Raw genomic sequence first — 25,150 nt, 5'->3', positions numbered from 1 at the left:
AATTCAACACCCAATAAGTATAAAGGTTGCTCATTCTATCAAACTTGAGACGAATTAAGACGAAAACTATTACCGCCAAACACTCTGAGAACCTCAACATGTTAGATCAGGATAAGTACCTATTATACTCATCCCGTGAACTTTTAGTTTTATAGTAACCCCGAGTAGTTTATACGAGAAGTCAGCACCATCTTAACAGCAAACTACGTGGAGAGTTGATGAATATAGGTGAATGATTCCCAAAGTAACATAAAAATATATATATATATATATATATATATATATATATATATATATATATATATATATATATATATATCAGGAAATGCACTAATTAAGTTAGGTGATCCTTACCAGATCATTTAATCTAAAGGTTGCAGATCATACAAAAACACAATATGAAAGGTCCACTATGAGTTGGTTCAGTAGGTATCTGGTACTGAACTTGGTAGGACGAACTACGGTTCGATCCCCCGCAATTTGCAATGGGCTGAATAACGAAGTTATCCGACTTATGTACCAGAACTTCTAGCTAAAAAGGGGATCAGAATCACTAACCGGTTACTCCACTATGTGCGCGACAAGATAAAGGGCTTAATGTGATTTCGCTAGAATGAAAACGGGTGAAATAAGAGTAAAGGAACTAGGATAGCTATAATAGCATTACTCGAACTGATTTGCATAAGGTGGGGTTATCTGAGATTGTGACGGTGTCGTTAATGTCGAGATTTAACTCAAGCCACTTTTAAACAAGGATTGCATGCGACCTAATACGAATTGATGTGTGTTGTGAAATTTCATCTGGCTAAAATTTTCAAAACAAGTTCTATACTGAATTTTGCTTGAGGACAAGCAAAGATCTAAGTATGGGGGAGTTTGATAACATGAAATTATATCACATTTTAGGACTTAATTCAATTCGATTATATTATCATTTGCTTTAATTTATCTCATTTTATCAGATATTATGTGGTATTTCCTTTCTATTTATGTCAGGTATCCATTTTGAAGCAAAAGTGAAAAAGGGAAGAAAAGGAGGTGTAAAAAAGGAATAAAAAGGAAACAAATAACAAAGACCAAGCCCAGCCCAAAGAAAGCGCACGTTGTGCCTGTGACGGGCGTCACAAAGGTTGTGACGAGCGTCACACTAAGCACACTCCTGTGACGAGCGTCACACATGGTGTGACGGACGTCACACCATTCCCCTATATTTTTGGCACTAGGAACGCAACTGACCACGTTGAAAGCTATTCCCACGCTTGACCCTCGGAACGAAAAGACCGTGTATACGGAAACCCTTGGAAAGCAGTTACACAAGTAGCAGTATAAATAGCAGCTAATTGGGAAAGCTCTCGGTTCGGAGATTTTCCACGCCTTTTGCCGTTTTCGCATTTTTTTCTTCTTCCAGCAGTTTAGGCTTATATTTTTATAGTATTACTTTGCAGAATTTTTATTGTTTTACCTTTTTGCAATTCTATTTTCTTTTCTAGCTTTCAATTAATTTTTCGCACAATAGTTTCTACACCGGAAACTATTGTGTACCTTTTACCGGACCTAACCTTACGTTAGAGTCTAGTTTTTTTTATTCCTTCGTTTTATTTTTCTGATTGATTGAAGAATTCGAGAGCAAATCCTACCGGCTTGTGGTAGAGTGTTCAAGACTATTGTTTAACTCATTCAGGTTCTTAAATTATTAATTAATGCTTTGTTTTATTATTTATTTATATTATCTGCCTGGGATGAGTCTGTTTATGCATGATAAGTATTTTAGTTTGTTTAGCATGTCTGGCTAATTCGCTTAGATATCGGTATGTAAAGTAAGCGGAATAAGGAATCAAGACTAAGTCAGTTAAATTAAGTTTAAAATTAAAATCACTCTTTTTTACGGTCTCAATTTACAGGTTTAATAACAAAGGTTTTTGCGAAAGTAAAAGACATAAAGAAGTTAAAATCAATAGAGCGAGAGTTTGAGGTTTTAACTGGACAGTGTAAATTAGACATTAATTCTAGATCAGGGCGAGAGCAAGTTTTAGAGTTAATTAAATTCTGATCTTTTCCAAAAAGTATTTTTAAAGATTGAATGTGAGGACGAGAGTTAAGCATTCGAATTTAATTATATAACCTAAGTCAACAGAGCGAGAGTTTGAGATAAGGGTGTTTAAACGGTCAGTGTTTTCTTGAAAAGAGTTTCTATGGACTGTATTGCTTCCAAAAAATGGTTTTTTGACTTAATTATAAGTGACAGCTACATTAACATAAAATCATGGTTTATTCAACAGAGCGAGAGTTTGAGATAAAACTTTTAATCAATAGAGTCGACTGAAAAGATTCATTTTAAAACCAAGAAACCGACAAAGAATTGATTCCCTAATTACGACGAACTACATACCGATATCCGCTTTATTAATATTTAATCTAGATCTTAGTTTAGTTTTTAGCTTTCCCCCAAACAATCAAACATTGTTCACCTTAGCTTTACGAAGTAACCTTAGATAACGGTATATCGATTCATAAGTCCCTGTGGGATCGATATCTTTTAAAACTACGCGATAGAACTGTGCACTTGCAGTTTGTACCCCAAATTCGACTCATAAAGTCGCGATCAGCATGCTAGGTGATTTAGCGTGCATAGTATGGCCTTTATGGTGGTAGCTAATTCCCATGGTGAGGAATTAGTGAGTGAGTTATTGTGGATTGTTGTTGATGTTTGCATGCTAGGTGATTTAGCGTGCATAGCATAGCCCTTGGGGTGGTAGCTAATTCCCATGGTAAGGAATTAGTGAGTGAGTCACTAGGTCTCAAATGAGTGGGACTAGTGAGCTTGGTAGCCGTATCTGGGTTTGATCGGTGAGGTTGAACTATGCGTTCACGAATAGTCGGTACCGCATGCATGGAGTCTCATTGCATAATGTATGTATGGCGTATAATATGAATGGATGTATTCCAATATTATACGTGTGTTTTGTGTTGAGTTGAGTATGATTATGATTTTGAGTTGATGTTGCTGTTGCTGAATGTGTGATATGATTAGGGTGATGAAATGTGTTAATTTACTTAGCATTACATGATATTTTATAATGCTTATTATATCGATTGAGGAACTCACCCTTACAACTGTGTTTCAGGTAACGAGCAGTGATTGAGTAGAAGCTAGTGCTTGAAGTCTAGTGTAGTTCCTTAGTGGGTCATGCTATGGTAGATGTAACATCGAGACGAGATGTTTTACCTTGTTTTCATTTGGTTGTTGAATAATTTTACATGTAATGTGTTACATGGTTTGCATATCCGCTGCGATTTGTGCAATATTTTATTTTGAGTAATAAATGAGCATGACAAACTATTTTGAGGAATGGTGTGAAGTGTCAAGTGTGACACCCTTAATTGCATATCTACTCTGATTTATATTATGTTGAATTAATTAAATATTTGGGGTATTTTAGAAGGGTGTTACACACACGACCTACAAAAGCAACAAACTATACATTGACATATTTTTGGTATTTTGGTTAGTAAGTAATGGAAAACAAAGTATGATACAATCATATGTGCTTGGTGATGTCTCCCAATGCAAACCCAATGAATGGAGGGGTAATGAGAATGCCAAGGTGTGATCCCAATGCTAATTCATATGATGTGATAGCATGAGGGATCTTAGGGTCAAAATTAGGGTATTACACTATCCACATGCCAAACTTGGCGAATAACTCTGCTGCAGTCATTAGACAACAAATGGATGAGAGTAACCATGACATGGTCCAGATGTTGGCCCAAACTATAGGGACAATCATTAATCCTCTAATCCAAAATACTACCCATACCAACCAATAAATGGCAGCGCAGATGACGCGCCTGGAGAACTTCTTTGGTGTGCCTCAACCTCCCCGACATCCACAGAGAGAGTATATGGTAGAAACCCAAGGGGTAACCTTTGAGGAGGATCTCACCATTAACCAAGTTCAATAGAACCAAAGAGACACACCCAGGGCGAACGTGGGTTGGTCGAAATGGCCATTGGGGGCCTTAATTATACCATTAGGATGAAATTGGACACCCAATACTTAAGGGATATGGCCTAACTGGCTGATAAGGTTCGACAACTAGAGCGTTTGAAGGAAGAAAAAGCTAGAGCAAATAGGAATAAGAGAGTAGCCTACGTCGAATTTAATGAAGATAACGAAGGACCATATGATAAGCCTTCGAGCTTCGATGAAAGCGAGATCGACCTTGCCGAACTAAAACAAGGCTCTACCTATTCCTGTAAGGTCTTAGCCCATTCGAATGGAAAAAACCCTATCGAACCGGAAATGAATGATAAATTTCCTAAGAAAACGTACACGTCCGACGTTATAAAATGTGACGAGATCTTCGATTTGTTAGTTAAGGATGGCCAAATGATAGTGCCTCCTGGTGCTAAAATGCCTCCTTTAGAACAAAGAAAGAAAACAGGTTTTTGTAAGTACCATAATTTTCTGGGTCATAAAACGTCTCAATGTTTTCTTTCAGGGATCTTGTCCAGAATGTTATTCAGGAAAGAAGACTCAAATTCGGAGAGAAACCCAAGAGCCAGATGAAGATTGACTCTGACCCTCTACAAGTAGCTGACACTCACTACACAGAGCCAGATGATGTAAATATGGTTGAAGTTACTGATGACTTCAACAACACCATCAACATGGCCGAAGTTACTCAGGACTTCGTTAACAAGGTTGTCATGGTCAGGGTCTCTAAGTACCTCGACCAGGGATTCCTCAAGAATTTTATTCAGCAGACTGCTAAAAGCTTCGCCAACGGAACCACTGACAGTTTCGACCCTGGAGTCACTGAAGATTCCAATTTGATGATGGTGACCAAAGAGACTGCTGATAGTTTCATACAAATGGATAAGGCTGTCGAGGGCCTTCAAATGAAATTCCATAATCTGGGCATCACTAGAGATATCAACATGGAGGTCAACATGATCAAAGTCTCACAGGAAACCCCCATGGAAGTCGGCGATGAGCGTTGACAAGAAGAATACAACAAATTGGCCTTCCCAAAAGAAGAGAAGACTCTAACGGACTTCCTCCATAGGTGCCAGATGAAAAAAATCAAAAGTCATGTTATGCCCTTGATACAATGTCGTGTTCGACAAAAAAAGTGGCGCACAATCTTGAGAGAGTCAGGAAGGCAAAACACAAATGGGATCAGATAGCCCTTCAGGACCAACAAGTTTTTGAGCCTAGAAGAGCTTTCGATCCAATGAGGTATTTCGACCCAAGCAGAACTCTGGTGAAGCTTGATGGGACAAGACAATGGGGTCCTGCTGCCAAACCTATCTCCTTCAAACCTATTATAGAGGCTTCCAATTGAAAATGGGTGAAGCCAGCCGATGGTAGAAAGTGTGGCCAGGGAAAATAGCAGAACTTCGAAGTAGACAAAGGTTCGTTGTTGGCCTACCGTAAAGAATTCCAGGCTTCCATAAAAGTAACCTACATCTCTGAGAACTACAAGGGGAAGAATCCCATGACAAGGTCCCAATGGAGAAGGGAACAGAGAAGGAGAAAAGCGCGGAGGGAGACTAGGGCAAAAGAAAACGTTGAATCCATCTGTAACACCTCAAAATTTGCCATCCTCTCTTGGGACTAGCATAATATATTTGCATTGCATTTTTAGGTCATTAGTCATTGCATATTGCATATCATGTGGTTACATTGTGCAAATCATCCTCTTAAGTCTTGATCAGAAGATAAAGAGGTGGATATATGCAAGCTGATGGTTTCATTGGTTGAATGGATTGGTCATTAGCCATCTGAGGATTGGGCTATGAATTAGGGTTTCATGATTCTCAAGGAGGTTGGTCTTGATCTTGGTTGAAATGGTACATCATCATCATCATGGTTTTGTTGTCATCCAAGAGGTTCAAGTGTTGATCAGATACCTTGAGATTAGGGTTTTGACCACTAGTCAACCCTAATCAGTTGCATTGGGCCAATCAGGGCATGGCAAGGAGATGGAGTCTACAATGGATATGGGGATTATCATGTGATTATATTGAGCTTATGGAGGCTAGGGTATCATCCTTGAGCCATTTCATCAGGAGTTTGGGGCTCAGCTTGATCAGTGCATTGCCAAATTCATCTATCAGTTGAAAAAGTCAATTGTGGTCAACTATGCTTGATTTTATGGATTTGGAGGTGGGAGAGAGTTGGATACACTTCATTCATGTTCAAACAAGTTTCATTTGACATGTCAAAGCTCAAGAATGAAGAAAATAAAATCAGGAGAAAAGTTGCCAAAAATAGAAAGTGACTTGTAATGGAAGTTTCCAAAAATGGAAAGTTTTTCACCACACAATTACATGTCCAAAAAAGCTTCAAATGAAAATTTGTCCAAAATGAAAGTTGTAGATCTTGCTCTCACCTTTCCAAAAAGTCCAAGAACTTGAATTTCTCATGTATGGTTGACAAGTTATGGTCCATTCATTTTCCAAAAATGCCTATAATCAAAGTGGCATAACTTTCACATGGAATGTCCAAAATGGATGATCTTTTTATGAGCAAACCCCATTTCACATGTACTTTCATGGTGTATGATCAAAATTCATTAAAAATGGTCAAGGCAAAAAGTCAAATTTCAAGTGGATTTAAGTGCATTTTTGGTGTGAGATAGTGAAATTGAGATTTACAAGGCCTATGGACATGAGAACCATTCCCACATACTCCAAATACCATTTAGAAGTTGTGTGAACTGTCATGAGCTGTCATAGTGCACAAATTGGAAAGTTCACTTTTGCCCTTGCATTAAGAAACTCATTTTCACTAATCACTTCCAATTTTGATAATTGAGATTAGCAAATTGGATTAAGGCATTGGTATAAGTTACTAATCATAACAGAAAATGCTAACACATTTCATATTCCAAGAATCATAACAAACTTTCCCTCCAAAATTGCAAAATCCTCTCAAATTTCATCAAGCATTTTTCAAGATTTCTTCATCAATTGGCACGATTCTTCTTTGATTCATTCTCCACAAACCTCATTGTGCAACTGTTTTGCTATATCATTGCCAAAAGCTTCAAGATCAAGGACTGTACAAAGCTTGCTCAACAATGGCAAATTGAAGTTTCTTCCAATTGGAGCTGTTTTGGATCGAGCTAGGCATTGCATTCAACTTCCTCATCCATAATCTCAATCTGTTTGGAGCTTTTACACCTTGAAACATCAAGATCAAGCGCTGCCTTCATCACTAGGTCAGTTTTCGAATTTCACCATTGCTCGAATTAAGCTAGGGTTTAGAAAGATCTTGTGATGTAGAACACGATGCAACTTGTGGTTTGTGATTTGGTTGAATATTGAATGAGATATTTGGATCTAAAGTTTGGTGTGCGTTTCTATTTTGGATCGATCCCATTGCCATGCTTAGAATTAGGTTAAACAAAGTACATATCCATGACGTACGTGATGAGACGGTTCTTTTGATTATAAGCTTGTTGATTTTGGTGGAGTTTTGATGTTCATGATTTTCTGGAAATTCGGTTTTGGTGTTTGCTGAACATGATGAAGAAGCACGCGTAGATCCATTATTTCCTGGCCTGGATTCAAATTCATGTTTACCGCCAGTAGCGTCCAATAGAAACGCGCCATCGCTTCTAATTGAAGCGGCGTCGTTTTGGCCAGACGTTTTAATATTACGAGAATGCCACTGATTCAATAATTATTTATTTTATTTCATTTCTCTTTTCATTTCATTTTACATTTTGTTACATGATCTTTAAAAATTCATAGCTCACTCATTTTTTATCCAATTTTGGTGAGATTTTTTTCATAATACTCCTTGTGATGTGTAGAATTTAATCATGATTTTTGTGGAATTTTTGCATGTGTAGAAAATTAATTGGCTTAGGGATTGATTCAATGTGTCACATTTGAACATGTCTTACCATATCTTTCATGAAATGATGATGCCTTCAAAGAAATGGATGAAATTCTTTATGCTTGTTCTGGACATCTTGATGGTGATTTTCATGTAGAGTTTGTGATTTTTGGACACTTGGTTGAAGAGATGTGAATTTTTGAATAGAGGTGTGACAATTTGTGTCACACCAAGCTTGATGAACTTCCTGATTTTATTTAAAATGCTTAGGGATGTTGATTTGAGCTGAAATTTTGCATGGTTGAACATATGTATGTTGAGATCACATGTGATTTTTTCTAGAATTTTTGATATCATTTCCTAATTGATTGTGATTTTCTCTTCTGTTGGATCATTTTGGTGACATTGTGTGACACATGTTGGCATGTTGCTTGTGAAATTCTCATAGTGTATTGGATGAATGTGAAATTTGGTATGAGCATTGTAGACACCTTGTAGGTCATTGTGGTTTTGATCCCATTCATTTCTTAATTGTTGTCACTGTTTTATGATTTTTGGAAGTTGATGCTTATGTTGATGCCTTGTATTGGCTTGTTTGAATTTGTCTGAACTTCTTGATTTTCATTGACCTACTTCCTTTTGTCCAATTGAGCTAAAAATTGACATGCTATTCATTGAATGTGTCCTGTTTAGGTGTGAATTTTTGTGGAATTAATTGAATTGTTTTGGTATGCTTTTGATTGATATAGTTCTGTTTGGACTTTTGGTGTTGCAAATGACCTAGTTTGTGATAAAGTGTGCATGAAATGATAATGGTGATTGATATGAGCATGGGACCAATTGCATTTGCTTCTAATTTGGTTGATTGTGACTTTGGATAATTTTCACTTGCTGTTTTGGATTTTTTATCTCTTTTGGACCCTAGGCTTGGCCTAGTGGTCTTGTTTCTCACTTTTGAATTGTGTTTCAGGAAGAAATGCAAAAGGCTTAAGGAGAACAATGCAAGCTGATTAAATTGAGTTTTGTTTGATGTTGTAAACTAACATTGATTTTGTGTTGTAGGATTTGATGCTTGAGTTTGAGCTCATGGCTTGCACTTGTGTGCATTAACTTGTGTTTGACTTTTGCTGTTTACTGTTGGTTTGTCTGAGTACTGATGATACTTGATTGATTTCAGGTACATTTAGTTGCTTACAGTTCTTTAAGAACTTGCTGTGCTGTTGCTTGGTTTTTAAACCAATTGAGGTAGAATTTCTATTCTCCATGTAGTATGGAAGACCTGGCCTGTTACTTGGCCAAGCAACTGTCTGAAGTCCTCCTTAAGAGGCGATGTTTGTGATTGTTTAACTTTGTCCCCAAGCAGGTAAAGACCTTGATTAAGGCAATCGGCGGAACCCAAGGGATATGCAATCTATCCCCCGCTATTCTTGTTGAGTCGTCCCTCTGCTCACACCATTGTGTTGATGCATTGGGACACAAACCCAAGATCTTGTACTTTGTACAGTTGTGTCAGAGTCTTGAGTGTAGAAGGGTTCCTCCTTTCTGAACCCACACTCCTTCGTCTGAAGCTCTCCCTGGACAGGGATAAGAGTTGTGAAGTCTAATTTTCACTCCCCTTTCATCTGCTTCACCTTAGCCCCTCAATGGCAAGGTTAAGAGCGAACACTACCCTTGTACAGATGACTTGCCTCGGCAGTCTAACCCATTGTTTGAGCCCACTTGACTGGATATAGTGTGTGCTTGGTGAATACTTGCTTGAAATGCTTGTTTTGTTTTGTTGATGCTTGCATGCTTGCTTTCTTCCTGGATAGGATTAGCTTGCTGTTGTGCAAGTAGGTAGAAACCATAACATAGGGCAATGATGCATGATAACACTAGGCTCGAGTACAGCTCCCTGGTAGTGTGTCTTCCCTTTGTGTCTAGCTAGTCTTTCTCCCCCGTTGGGGGGAACTACGTCGCCCTGATCCTCATACCAGATGAGGTACGTAGGCAGGAGACCGTGCGAGGTCTCTCCGGGCACTTTTTTTCCTTTTTGCGTGTGTTTGTTTGTTAACTCTTTTGTGTGTCAGGATATGGATGTAAGCCCAGCGATTGGCTGTTCGTATCCTGATTGTGCTTGTGGTGTGCTTGGAAGCCGGTGTAAGTCCATCAAGTGGCATCTGGGTTCCAGTGTGTGTCTGTTTTGGTTCGGATGCTGATGTAAGCCCAGTGATTGGCATTCAGGCTCCATGTTTGCCTGAGTTTATGTGTGTCTTGTTTGGCGTGCGTGAGCCGAACTACGGCAGCTCTGATTCTCGTTCCAGACGAGATACGTAGGCATAGGACGCGATGTCCTAGCGAGCCCTCTTCCTCTTAACCCCACCTGTTTTGTTTTCGGTATATGTGTGGTGTTTGTTTTAGCAACCTTTTCTTTCTTTTAGAGCGTGGATCCCGTCGAGTACGACGGACGTGAGGGGTGCTAATACCTTCCCCTTGCGTAACCGACTCCCTTACCCTTTCTCTTTGGTCGCGAGACCATGCTTTTTCCAGGTTTCTCTGAGCATTTCCTTTCCCTATTTTGGGATAAATAACGTGCAGTGGCGGCTCTGTTTGTTTTTGTTTTAGCCCGCCGGTTGTTTTTTTCGCGGATGCGACAGCTGGCGACTCTGCTGGGGACTTCACGGATGTTGACCTGTGCTGGTCCATCTTCCCTAAGTGAGTCTCTCCTAGCGTTCTAGGATAGTTTAGGTTGTTTGTGTTGTTGTATTTATTGCATTTATTATTCTAACCGTGTATATATTTGCATAAATATTTGCATGCATCATACTATCATGTTGTTGCCGTCCTCTATGCAGATGGTTCCACTGTTTTGGGGTGGGTGTTCTGAGTGGGGCTAAAACCCAGGCCCGAGTATACACCTAGGATTAGTGTGGTCTCACGTTCCTCATTTGCTTTATCAGCATGTTGTTGCAACGTGACATACCACAAGTCGGACGAGGTTCATTTGAGAGCTCTTCCTTAGTGGGGTCTTCCACTTTGGTTGGGTTATCTCTTCTGGGCTATTGACTCTGGTGACCGATCATTTCCCGGATCTTTGGTTTAGACGGTCTTAAGGGAGCTACAATGGCACACCCGAAAGGGCAAACCCATTGAGTATCTTCGCCCGATTGTCGAGACTATTATCCGCCTTAGGATGACCTGATTAGAATTTACCTGTGAGGGGAGGGTGATTCTTACAGATGCATGTTCAGATGATGACTCAGATGGTAACTATTGGTTCCGTTGATCAGAGTCCTATTTATAAGGCGGATTTATGGCCATTTCTTTCTGAGACGCCGGAGTGTTGTCCGAGTTATTTATCAGTGGGGATCCGTTTATTTCAGGATTCCCCGGGCCGATTCAAAGAGGATTATGGGTATCTGCTCAGAGATTGTTTGGTGATGATGATGGTGTATCTGTCTTCCGTTTATTTCGGAACCCTTGAGATGGATTTGTGGTTACATTTTCCTTCAGATGGTTGTGATTGGTTCAGAAGTCAGGGCTGTGATTCAGAGCAACAGATGATCAGAGGACTTGGAGGATGGCAATGCAGTGCATTCATACATCTGCATCATTCCCATTTTGCATTCATCTGCACCTAAACTACGTTTAGCCATATGGGGAGCATTATTGATTGAGAATCTGGTTGAGAGACATCTTGAATTTCAGAATATGGATGTCAAAATGTTATTTGTCTCGATGAAACCAGGATCGAAAGACGGAAGCTTCCTCATATGGATAGACGTTGCATTCATGCATATTAACACGTTTGCTGTTTTGCAGGTATCAGTTCTAGCGTGCTTGATTGTTACAGGAATCATTGCTCGTGCTCGTAGAGTTGTACCTTTGCACTCAACACGCCCTCACAGATACTTTACTCGGCGCAATACTCCAAGACTGATGGATCTTCCGAACACGGATATTCTCGAGCTGAAAGATAAAATGAATGAGCTGATCAACATCATGCAGGGTTTTGCAGTTGGTCAGAAAGCTTTGGCTGACAAAGTTGAGAAGCTCGAGCGGGCTTCAGCGGCTAATAGTGGTGTAAACCTGAATGGTGTCTCCAACCAGGGGCTGGGTGGTTCTCGAGACGGTGGTAAAAGAGCAACTGTGGGTATGGTAAATGATAATGCTGGTGGTTTTGGCACTGCTACAGGGGGTCAACCTGGTCCGATGGGCCCTAACTTGAAAGATAGTCTTTTCCCGCCTTTCTTCGGTGTTGAAGATGATCGAGAGGAAGATAGAGAGGCAGATCAGTTCTCAATGCACAATGAGCCATTTGGTCAGTATGGTGCTCCACCACAAAACAAAGAGATTCAGCTGCTGGCTGAAAAGATCAGAGCTTTGGAGAGCTACGCCACTCCTGGGGTGGTCAATATGTCGAACATGGGGTTAGTGGAGGGGATTGTGATCCCGCAAAAGTTCAAAGCGCCCGCGTTTGATCGTTATAATAGGAGTTCCTGCCCCGAAACACATCTGCAGGCATTTGTTCGTAAGATCTCAGCTTACACCATGGACCAAAAGCTGTGGATGTATTTCTTTCAGGACAGTCTGTCTGGAGGCTCACTGGAGTGGTACACCAAGCTCAAGTCCTCAGATATCAAGAACTGGCAAGATCTTGGGGACGCATTCTTTAAACAGTATCAGTTCAATGCTGATATGGCCCCGAGTCGTACCCAGCTGCAGGGTATGTCTCAAAAGAATAGCGAAGGGTTTAAAGAATACGCCCAGAGATGGAGGGAGTTGGCTGCCAGAGTGCAACCTCCACTAGTTGACAGAGAGATGTCTGATCTCTTCATGGGGACCCTGCAAGGGGCGTTTGCTGAGAGAATGGTTGGTTGTCCGGTGACCAACTTTTCGGATATAGTGGTGGCTGGTGAAAGGATTGAGAGTTGGTTGAAGCTCGGTAAGATTCAGGGTGCAGCTTCGTCTTCAGGGTCGAAGAAGCCTTTTAGTAATGGCCAGAGGAAGAAGGAGGGGGATACCAGTGCAGTATACGCACAGCGGGGACCCAGTAGGGATCGTTACTTCCAGCACACTGCTGCGGTAACTATTCCTGCTGAGCATCAGCCTACACCGCAACAGCAACAGCAACAACCTCAACAACAAAGACAACCGTTTCAACAGAGGCCTCAGAGGGCCGGATATCAAGTCAAGGGGAGAATGAATGATAGGCAGTTCGACAGGCCGTCTGTGACTTATTCTTTTCTGTTTAAAAAGTTGATGGATCTGGGGCTAGTACAGACCAGGACTCTGGCACCTTTGAGACCTGATCAAAGGTCAGCCAATTATGATGAGAATGCTAAATGCGAATTCCATTCGGGTGCTCCCGGACACAACATAGAGAACTACAAAGCTTTTAAGCACACAGTTCAAGACCTGGTGGATTCAAAAGCTATCAACTTCGCACCATCTCCCAACGTCAATGCTAATCCCATGCCCGCGCATGGTCAAAGGGGGGTGAATGCAATCTCTGAGGAGAGTAGAGTTGGGTTGTCAAGTGTTGATCAGTTGAAGACTCCTCTGGATGAGGTCAAGAGGCAATTGTTGTTGAATGGGGTCTATTCAGGCTGTAATGATGATTGTGCTGGGTGCACTGTTTCTGTCAACGGGTGTGAATTATTGAGGAAGACTGTCCAGGGTCTGATGGATGAGGGGAGTATTCTGATTGAGAAGGTTGATATGGGGAAGGATGAAGTCTCCATCATAACGATTTATTTTGATCTAGTGGATTTGTCAAATCTAGCTGAGGCGGCTCCAGTTACCATCACGGTACCTGGGCCGATTCCGTATGACAAAGATGATGCCGTGCCTTGGCATTATGGTGGAGAGGTGTATGTAAGAACAAAAATTGTTCTACATCAGATTCCTTGATTTTGATGATAACAAAGGATGAAACCAAAAATGGCACCCTAACGAAAAGTTTCTAAGTGTGCAGGGTTCTAAAGAAAGAAGGAAGAAATCTGATGACATCATCAGATACAGAACCAGATCAGATACAAATTATCAGAAGACCAGAAGCATCTGAAGTGGAAACACGTTCAAGAAAGTCTAACTCTGAGCAAAACAGCAAAGTATCAGAAGCATCTGAACAAGAAGTAAGCTCTAGAAGTTCTGACTCTGAGCAACGGTTTGTCTAACTCCAGAAACTCTCAGCGCTATCTGAAGAATCCATCAGAACTCAAAAGAGATCAACATCAGAAGCAAGATTCCAAGATTCTCAGATACACGAAGACTCTGATCAAGGAATTGCTAATTATGAAAGAGTAACGTTAAAGTCAAGTAAAGATTTGCAAATGGATTTCCTAAAATAGAAAGAGACGTTAATCTCCAATTTCAATAAAGAAGGTACTATATGTGGTAAGTAGTCATTTCAAGGAGAGAAAGTTATCCTGGAAGAAGCTATTTATGTTATGGCGTAAATTCATTTCATTACTCATCAGTTTCAACTACTACCTCACTGATCTATATAAAGGACTAAAAATCAACATTCAGCACACACAACATATACAAGCGAAAACTATACTGAAACATCAACGTTCAAGAAAACTCTCTTACTCTCTAAATATTCACGAAGCTGTTGCTTATAACGTGAATCATTTTGTTCTTACTATTGTAATATTTGCTTTCTTAGAAGCACTCTATATTACATAAATCTTTTATCTATTGTTTGTTTATTTCCTCAAGTGACTCTGTGTAGTCTGTATACTTGAGAGGACTAAGAGATCTTTCTCTTAGACGTTGTTTGTAATCAATCTTTCAAGATTAGTGGATTAAGTCCTTGTTGAAGGCGAAATCACCTCGGCCGGGTGGACTGGAGTAGCTTTGTGTTATAAGCGAACCAGTATAAAATCCTTGTGTGATTTTCATTTTGAAAAAGCGCTTATTTTTCCAAACAATTCAAACCCCCCTTTCTTGTTTTTCTCACCTTCAATTGGTATCAGAGCTCCGGCTCTGTTATTGATTTTCTAATCAAACACTTAACAGTGTAGAGAGATCCAGTACGAGAAAAACTATGGCCCACTCAAATGAAAGAGATAGTTACAATGCTAAGCCTCCTGTCTTTAATGGAGAGAAGTTTGACTACTGGAAAGATAGAATCGAAAGTTTCTTTCTGGGTTATGATGCTGACCTCTGGGACATTGTCACAGATGGATACACACCTCCAGTCTTAGAAAATGGAGCTGAAGTTCCCAGAAATAAGATGTCAGAAGATCAGAAACGTGTCTTCAAAAATCACCACAAGGCCAGAACCATACTTCTCAATGCCATATCGTACAACGAATATGAAAAGATCACCAACAGAGAAACAGCCAAAGATATACTTGACTCTCTGAAGATGACTCATGAAGGAAACTCCCAAGTCAAAGAGACAAAGGCTCTGGCGCTTATCCAGAAATATGAAGCCTTCAAAATGGAAGATGACGAAGCTATAGAGGCAATGTTTTCTAGATTCCAAACTCTTATTGCAGATCTCAAGGTTCTAGACAAAGGGTATACAACTGCAGACCACGTCAAAAAGATAGTCAGAAGTCTGCCAAAGAAATGGAGACCTATGGTTACTGCTCTGAAGCTGTCAAAGGATCTGAACAATATCAGCCTTGAAGAACTTGTCAGTTCTCTCAGAAGCCATGAGATAGAACTAGAGGAAGATGAGCCTCTGAAAAAGAACAAGTCTGTAGCATTAAAGTCCAGACCTGAAAGACGCAAACCTGACAGAACCAAAGCTCTCCAGGCAGAAACTGAAGATGCTGACGACTCTGAACCAGAAGACTCTGATGATGAAGAAGAATTGTCCCTACTAACCAGAAGAGTTAAGCAACTCTGGAAAAAGAGGAACAACAACTTCAGAAGACCAAGACCCAGAGGGGATCGATCAGAATCAACTTCAAAAGGTAAATCTAACAAAGATATTACATGTTATGAATGTAAAGAAACAGGTCATTACAGGAATGAATGCCCCAAGCTAAAGAAAGACAACTCTAGAAAAGAAAGCTTCAAGAAAAATACCTTCAGGACAAAGAAAGGACTGATGGCTACCTGGGATGATAGTGAATCTGGATCATCAGAATCTGACTCTGATGAACAGGCCAACGTGGCATTTATGGCTACCACATCCAGGAGTAGCTCAGATGAAGAATCTGAAGAGGTATTTTCTGAACTTTCTCGATCTGATCTAGAATCTTGTTTGTCAGAAACTCTTAGCTCATATCAGAAATTAAAACAAAAGTTTAAAAACATTAAAGGCTGTTTTAAAGCAAAATTTGAAGAATGTAGTGAACTTGAGATGACAATTCTAGCACGAGAAGATACAATCAGATCTTTAACATTAGAAAGAGATGGAGCAAAGAGAAAAAGCTTAGAATTAGAAGAAGCGTTGTCTCAAGCACCACAAACTTCAAATAAAATAATTTATGAATGCGAAGAAGCCTTTCAAGAATTTCTGAAGAATGGGATAGATAGGAGTATTATGGCATCCATGATTTATGGAGTAAGTCGGAACAATAAAAAGGGAATTGGGTATGATCCTAAGGAAGATAAAACTTCTACCAGTTACCAACTTAAATCTCCCTTTTCATATCATTACACACACACACACAAGAACAAAAATTTAAAAATGCTAGAAAACCCAAAGTTATAAGAAACTCTGGGAAAACTAATCTGAAAGGACCCAAGAGATTCTGGGTACCGAAAGATAAGATTATCTATGTTGCAGATATCCTATGCAGCAAAGTTCAGACACCAGTCATGGTACCTGGACTCTGGATGCTCGCGACACATGACGGGAAGAAAGTCTATGTTCCAAAGTCTGGAACTTAAAGACGCTGGATTTGTAGGCTTCGGAGGAGATCAGAAAGGAAGGATCAGAGGCTCCGGAACTATTGGTAATGGTACTCTTCCCTCTATATCTGATGTCCTTTATGTAGAAGGATTAATGCATAACTTGTTATCCATAAGTCAATTAAGTGATAACGGTTATGATGTAATCTTTAATCAAAAAACATGTAAAGCCATTAATCAAAACGATGGCTCTGTCCTTTTCACAGGCAAGAGGAAAAACAACATTTATAAAATTAATCTTTCTGATTTAAAAGAACAAAATGTTAAATGTCTGATGTCAGTTCACGAAGAGCAATGGGTATGGCATAGACACTTGGGACACATTAGCATGAGGAAACTTTCTCAGCTAAATAAACTCGAGTTAGTCAGAGGCCTACCTAAACTGAAGTTTTCTTCAGATGCTCTGTGTGAGGCATGTCAGAAAGGAAAATTTTCAAAAACGTCTTTCAAAAAGAAAAATGTTGTTTCTACCTCTAAGCCTCTGGAACTTCTTCACATTGACTTATTTGGTCCTGTGAAAACATCATCAGTCAATGGAAAGAAGTATGGACTAGTCATTGTTGATGATTACAGTCGCTGGACATGGGTGAAATTCCTAAAGCACAAGAGTGAGTCTCACTCTGTATTCACCAGTTTCTGTTCCAAAGTGCAAAAAGAATTTGACTCTAAAATTATTAGAGTCAGAAGTGATCATGGTGGGGAATTTGAAAACAAAGATTTTGAGGAATTATTTGACTCTAATGGAATATCCCATGATTTCTCCTTCCCTAGAACTCCACAACAAAATGGAGTTGTAGAGAGGAAGAATAGGACACTCCAAGAGATGGCCAGAACCATGATCAATGAAACTAATGTGGCAAAGCACTTTTGGGCAGAAGCTGTAAATACAGCGTGTTACATTCAGAATAGAATCTCTATAAGACCTATTCTGGAAAAGACTCCCTATGAACTGTGTAAAGGAAGAAAACCAAACATTTCATATTTTCATCCTTTTGGATGTTCTTGCTTTATCTTAAACACTAAAGAACATCTGAACAAGTTCGATTCCAAAGCACAAAAAGGTATTATGCTAGGATACTCAGAATGCTCTAAAGGCTACAGAGTATACAACATAGAAACCAAAATTGTGGAAGAATCTATTCATGTCAGATTTGATGATAAGCTTGACCCTGATAAGTCAAAGCTAGTTCAAAGTTTTGCAGATTTAGAAATCACTCTTGCAGGATCTGATAAAACTCCAGAAGCAACTGTCACTCAGAACTCTGAAGAAATTAAATCCCCAGAAATCCCAAAGAAAGTTAAAAGTCGTATCAATGTATCTGAAGATTTGATTCTGGGAAACAAGGACGAACCTGTTAGAACCAGATCTACCTTCAGGACATCTGAAGATACTCCTCTGGGACTAATCTCTCTGATTGAGCCTACGTCTTGTGATGAAGCACTTCAAGATAACGACTGGGTTTCAGCCATGCAAGAAGAATTAGATCAATTCTCAAAGAATGATGTCTGGGATCTCGTTCCTAAACCCAGAGGCACTCACGTCATTGGAACCAGATGGGTTTTCAGAAACAAGCTGAACGAGAAAGGAGAAGTCGTCAGAAATAAAGCTCGACTGGTAGCTCAAGGTTATAGTCAACAAGAAGGTATTGATTATAATGAAACCTTTGCTCCAGTCGCAAGGTTAGAATCTATTCGTCTTCTTGTATCTTTTGCTATTAACCATTCTATTAAATTATATCAAATGGATGTCAAGAGTGCATTCCTTAATGGTTATATATCAGAAGAAGTGTATGTCAACCAACCTCCAGGTTTTGAAAATCCAAACTTTCCAGAACATGTTTTTAAACTCAAAAAATCTTTATATGGACTTAAACAAGCTCCCAGAGCTTGGTATGAACGTCTAAGCAATTTTCTTCTGGAACAAAACTTTATCAGAGGGAAAGTTGATTCCACACTCTTCTATAAGAACCTTAATAATGATCTCATGATATGCCAGATTTACGTTGATGACATTATTTTTGGTTCTGCTAATATCTCTGTTTGTCAAGAATTTTCTGAGTTAATGAAGGCAGAATTTGAAATGAGTTTAATGCAAGAACTAAAGTTCTTTCTGGGAATTCAAATTAACCAAACTTCAGAAGTTACATATGTTCATCAAAGCAAATACATTAAAGATATTCTGAAGAAATTTGACATGGCTGACTGCAACTTTGCAAAAACTCCAATGCATCCAACATGCATTCTTGAAAAAGAAGAAGTAAGCGCAAAGGTTTGTCAGAAGCTCTATCGAGGTATGATAGACTCTCTTCTCTATCTGACTGCTACTCGTCCTGATATTCTCTTTAGTGTCTGTCTCTGTGCCAGATTCCAATCAGATCCTAGAGAATCTCATTTAACAGCAGTTAAGAGAATTCTCAAGTATCTGAAAGGAACTCCTAACCTGGGCCTGATGTATGAGAAAACATCAGAGTATAGACTCTCGGGTTACTGTGATGCAGATTATGCAGGAGATAGAATAGAACGAAAAAGCACTTCTGGAAATTGCCAGCTTCTGGGAAACAATCTAATCTCCTGGGCTAGCAAAAGACAGTCAACTATCGCTCTATAAACTGCAGAAGCAGAATATATCTCAGCATCACTGTGCACAACTCAGATGCTCTGGATGAAGCATCAGTTAGAAGATCTGCAAATCTTTGAGAGTAACATTCCTATCTTTTGTGATAATACTGCTGCTATTTGTCTAAGTAAGAATCCCATTCTACATTCCAGAGCCAAACACATTGAAATAAAACATCATTTTATCAGAGACTATGTTCAGAAAGGGATAGTAACATTGAAGTTCATTGATACAGATCATCAATGGGCAGATATCTTTACTAAGCCTCTAGCTGAAGATAGATTTCTTTTTATCTTAAAAAATCTGAACATTCAAAATTGTCCTAAATGAATTATGCCTCTGAGAATGTAAAATGAGACTCTGATGTAAACAAATGTACTTCTGCCTCTGACTCTGATACTTCTACCAAGTTAAGAAGATATCTGAGTTAGAAATCTTCAGAAACCAATCCTTTGGTATTCCTGAAGATCAGATACATCAACACGTGGAGCACTTAGCGTCTAACCCTAGAACTTCTAGACAGCTGTCCAGAAGAAGATCAAAGGTGAAACGTTTGATATCTCCTCGAGCAGTGTGCGTACTGTTGGGATTAGACATTCATTAATTAGCCTTAATCATTTCTCCCCCAAGCGTGCTAAATTGAAATTTGTGCTAACGCAATATTGTGTGTCGTTTTGCATGTGTTTTAACTTAGGGTATTTAAACACTTTTCTCACTTTTCACACACTTATCACTCTCACTCACTCTCAAACCCTCTCTAAAACCCTAAACCTCTCTGAAGCATTTCTGCAAACTCTTCATCTTCTTCTTCAACTATGGATGCTCAACAACAAGAAGTTTTCAACTTCTCTCAACAAATGGAATCCACCACCACTGCCCAAACTTCAAGCATTCCAACTCCAACTGTTACAGGAGTCTCCATCACCCCAGTTTACAAAGAACCCCATGTTCTTGACCGTGCACCCCACATTAACCTAGCAACTCCCTTTGAGGGATTGGATGTGTTATGTGAAACACTGGTGGACTTTGACAACTTGAGAAGAAATGGCGTTGATCTTACTGAAGAACTTCGTCAACAAGGTTGGGGAAACTACTTCCAAAGGCTCTATGGCCCTGTTTACCCACTTCTCATCAAGGAGTTCTGGAGATTTGCAGATGCTGATGATCATTTCATCGTCTCCTATGTTTTGGGGGTAAAGATAGTAATTACTGAAGAGTCAATTGCTTCTTTGGTAGATTGCGGCGCAACGATGAACATGATGTCGCATCATATTTTGAGGAGAATTGGTAAATATGACACAGATGCCAAGCCTCATAACATGGTACTTTCCAACTATGAAGGAAAGGTGGGTACCACCCTCAGGGTAATCCAGGTCGAGCTAATAGTGGGAATTGTCATCAGATCAACGATGTTCATGATTGTGGAGACAAAGGCCAACTATAACTTGCTACTTGGACGCGGATGGATACACTGAGTAGGAGTTGTACCATCCTCCATGCACGAAAGAATCACCATATGGCGACCATACATTATTATGGAGAACGTAGAAGCAGAGTAGGGATACTTCAAGACTCCAATCAATCATGTTGACAGACGCCAGTTTGACAAACACTTGGCCAATATTGCTTCATGCGATCCGGCCAGTTTTGCATTCACTCCAAACGATAATGCACACTGCTCTTTATATCTACACCCCACCAATGGTTTTCAATGGGACCGTGAGGTGGTGAGCGAATATGATTTTGGGTACATAGGAACGTCAGGAGTCGACCCAACAGGTCGGGGAAGCGAATTCGGTGGTGATGACTGAGTTCGAAGCACTAAAAAGAATTTCAGCTTACATAGCCAAAAAGAAACAACAAGCGGCCTTAGAGGCTGAAGACAAACACATGGTTGTCAAAGCCAACAAGGAACTTCACCAAAGAGTCCATGGTAAGGACTTTGATCCAAAACCACCTGATAAGGTTCAGGGTGAAGATCAAGGCCAGAGGCTCGACGCCATCTATGATGAGGAGCCTTTGTGATTCGAGAAGGATCCGCTGGCAACAAACATCAAGATGCTAGCTCAAGATCCACTTGAAGAATTCGAATTAGGAGAGGGGTTGACAAAAAAGTCAACTTACATCAACGCCAATATCATCCCTCAACTCAAAGTCGAAGTGATCCAACTACTGAAGAAGTTTAAGGACTGTTTCGCGTGGGATTATGATGAGATGCCTAGTTTGAGCAGAGATCTGGTCGAAATGAGGTTGCCAATCAAGCCTGGAAAGAATCCCATCAAGCATAATCCAAGGTGATTTGCACCTACAATCCTCTCAAAGATCAAAGAGGAGGTCAAAAGGCTTCTTCATTATAAATTCATCCAGACGGCCAGGCACGTCGAATGGTTGGAAAATATTGTACCTGTCATTAAGAAAAATGGTACTTTGAGGGTTTGCATAGATTTTAGAGACTTAAATACTACAACCCCAAAGGATGAATATCAATGCCTGTGGCGAAGATGTTAGTCGATTCTGTCGCGGGTCATGAGTATCTTAGCATGCTTGATGGATATTCTGAATGTAATCAGATATTCATTGCTGAAAAGGATGTCCCAAAGACAACATTTTGATGCGCTGGAGCCTTAGGCACCTATGAATGGGTAGTGATGCCTCTTGGTCTAAAAAATGTTGGGGCAACATACCCAAGAGCAATGAATTCGATCTTCCATGATTTCATATAGATTTTTATGCAAATTTACATTAAAGATATTGTTGTTAAGTCTGTTTCAGGGAAGAGCCATATAGACCATCTTCGATTGTCTTTTGAAAGGATGATAAGACATGGTATGAAAATGAACCCTCTCAAATGTGATTTTTGTGTGCAGGCAGGAGACTTCTTAGGCTTTGTGGTCCACAAAAAAGGAATCGGAATAAACCAGAACAAGACCAAGGCCATAATGGAGGCGAAAGCGCCGTCAACTAAGAAGGAATTGCAGTCACTGCTAGGCAAGATCAATTTCTTGAGGAGATTCATCTCGAACCTCAACGGAAAAGCGCAAGCCTTCTCACCTTTGCTTCGACTCAACAAGGAAGAATTCGAATGGGGGTAAGCTCAGCAAGAAGCTTTCGATAAAATCAAAGAATACCTGAGTCATTCACCAATTCGGACACCGCCTTGAAGGAATAGGAGTATGAGGTTGTACATATTTGCATTTGACAAGACTTTAGGGAGCATGTTGGCTCAGAAGGATGGTAATGGTGTCGAAAGAGTCATTTACTACCTCAGTAGGGTCTTAAATAATGTAGAAACTAGGTATAACATTGTTGAAAAATTGTGTTTATGCTTGTATTTTTCTTGTACGAATTTAAAGCATTATATAAAACATGTTGATGCTTATGTTTCATCTCATTTTGATGTTATTAAACATATGTTGTCTAAGCAAATTTTGCACAGTCGAATTGGAAAATGGGAACTAGCTTTAACTGAATATTTCCTAACTTACATGCCATTAAAAGCTGCTAAGGGACAAGTGGTAGCAGACTTTATAATCGACCACTCCATAACTAAAAACACATTGAACTATCTCGAATTAAAGCCCTGGAAGTTGTACTTCGATAAATCTAGTCACAAAGATGGAACAAGCATGTGAGTTCTAATTATTTCTCCTAATAAAATTCCAAGAAATTTCAAGTATAAAGTGGAAGGCTTTTGCTCGAACAATGAGGCTGAATATGAAACTTTACTAGTCGGACTTGAGATATTGTTGGAATTAGGGGCAACTCGAGTCGAAATAATGGGTGACTCGGAATTAGTTATAAAACAGATCATAAAAGAGTACAAATATGTTAAAGAGAATCTACTCCATAATAGCCAATTGATTATTAAGAAGATTCGAGATGGTTAGTATTCGACACATACCTCGATTGGAAAATCAAGTGGCTAACGACTTGGCTCAAATTGCATTTGGGTATAAAATTTCAAAAGAGAAACTGCAAAAAGTAATCGAAGTCAGAGGAAGAGTTATGTCGACCAGATTAGCCCCATCAGACTTGGAAACGACAAAGTTGGGATACACCGACAAAGAGAGCTTCAAAATATTGACAATAGATAGCCTGAAAGACGAGGATTGGAGAAAACCAATAATTGAGTATTTACAGAATCCGACGGTGTCTACCGAATGGAAAACCAGGTATCGAGCTTTAAGTTATGTTCTTTTGGGTATTAAACTATTCAAAAAGACTCTTTAGGGAGTTTTACTCAAATGTCTTAGTGAATCAGAGGTATATCTAGCCCTTTCGACTGTCCATAGTAGGGCATGTGGGGCACACCAGGTTTGCCATAAGATGAAATGGTTATTATTTTGCCAAGGGATGTACTGGCCTACCATGTTAAAAGACTGCATTGAATTCACCAAAGGATGCCAAGAGTGTCAGGTACATGCAGGCATACAACATGCCCCTGCAAATGAACTGCATCATATAGTCAAAGCTTGGCCTTTTATAGGTTAGGCTTTAGATTTGGTTGGGGAAATTCGACCACCATCATCTAAAAATCAGAGGTATATTTTGGTTGGCATTGATTACTTTAAAAAATGGATCGAAGTTATACCCTTGCCAAATGTAGACCAAGAAGATGTGATCGAATTTATTAAGAAACACATTATTTATAGATTTAGAATCCTAGAGACCATCACAACAGATCAAGGATTAGTATTTACTGGTCAAAAATGCAAGAATTTGCTAAGGAAATGGGTTTCAAATTATTAATTTATACGCCATATTATGCTCATGCTAATGGTCAGGTCGAAGCAGCGAATAAGGTGGTAATTAGTTTGATTGAGAAACATGTGGGGAAGAGGCCTAGAAATTGGCATAAGACGTTAGATCAGGTTTTGTGGGCGTGTCGAACCTCCCCCAAGGAAGCCACTAATTCGACCCCATTTCGACAAACCTTTGGTCATGATGCAGTTTTACAAGTCGAGATTCACCTACAATCAACAAGAATTCAAAGGCATCATGAAATTCCATCAGAATCATATTGGAACACGATGCTAGATGAGTTAGTTTATCTAGATAAGGAGAGACTCATTGCCTTGGAATTATTGAAAAGGCAGAAAAAGAGAGTAGATAAATCTTACAATAAGAAGGTTAAAGTTCAGACATTTTCACCGGAAGTCTTGGTTTGGAAAGTGATCCTTCCAATGGATCGAAAGGATAGGGTCTTAGGGAAATGGTCCCCCAAATGGGAAGGTCCTTTTCAAATTTTGCAAGTATTCTCTAACGGTGCTTATGAGATCGAGGAGCTTAATAAAGATAAAAGAATCTTAAGAGTGAATGGAAAATATTTGAAAAAATATAAGCCAACGGTCCAAGAGATAAAAATAATAAACGAATAATTGCATGCGAATTGGTCGAAGCCAACATGGTAATAAAAATGTTGCCAACATGGCTTAAACTCATTACAAAGGCCCAAAGGGCTAATAATCAATACAATTGAAACCAAAAGTCATGAAGAGATAAACGGAAAAGAGACTAAAGCTAAAAAGGGAGATGAGTCTTCATATGGAGATATTTTTCCTTGTGAAGCTCTAAACGTTTCTTACATAGGGATCTTTTTGAACGAAGAGTCTCGAGTTTTGCCTCTAATTTTCGCGCCTTTTCGAAAAGCTCCAGACCAAAATCTAGCTCCTTAGCCATGGAAGTGTCATCAAACTTTAAAAGCTCATGTTTGCGCTTTTTGGCTTCAGAGATTTTGGTCTGTAGTTCCTTTATTTGTGCTTCCCAAGAGGCAATGTCACGGTCATGGCTTTCGATCTCCGCCCTATTTTTCTCTTTGATC

The 25,150-nt window shown here is 39.6% G+C and overlaps 1 protein-coding gene across 1 annotated transcript; it reads left to right on the top strand.

Moving 5' to 3' along the window:
• Window positions 1-24,038: 24,038 nt before the first annotated feature.
• On the top strand, window positions 24,039-24,707 carry LOC127103378 (uncharacterized). Its single transcript, XM_051040644.1, has one exon. The coding sequence runs from the start codon at window positions 24,039-24,041 to the stop codon at window positions 24,705-24,707; it is 669 nt and encodes a 222-aa protein (XP_050896601.1).
• Window positions 24,708-25,150: the final 443 nt, after the last annotated feature.

The sequence above is a fragment of the Lathyrus oleraceus genome, chromosome 7, assembly GCF_024323335.1.
Source record: "Lathyrus oleraceus cultivar Zhongwan6 chromosome 7, CAAS_Psat_ZW6_1.0, whole genome shotgun sequence".
NCBI classification, from domain to species: domain Eukaryota; kingdom Viridiplantae; phylum Streptophyta; class Magnoliopsida; order Fabales; family Fabaceae; genus Lathyrus; species Lathyrus oleraceus.
The sequence above is the reverse complement of the archived record's forward strand: the minus strand, read 5'-3'. Positions and strand labels throughout refer to the sequence as shown.

Excerpts from the sequence above, each read along its gene's own strand:
- LOC127103378 (XM_051040644.1), top strand. The coding sequence starts at position 24,039 with ATGCAAGAATTTGCTAAGGAAATGGGTTTCAAATTATTAATTTATACG.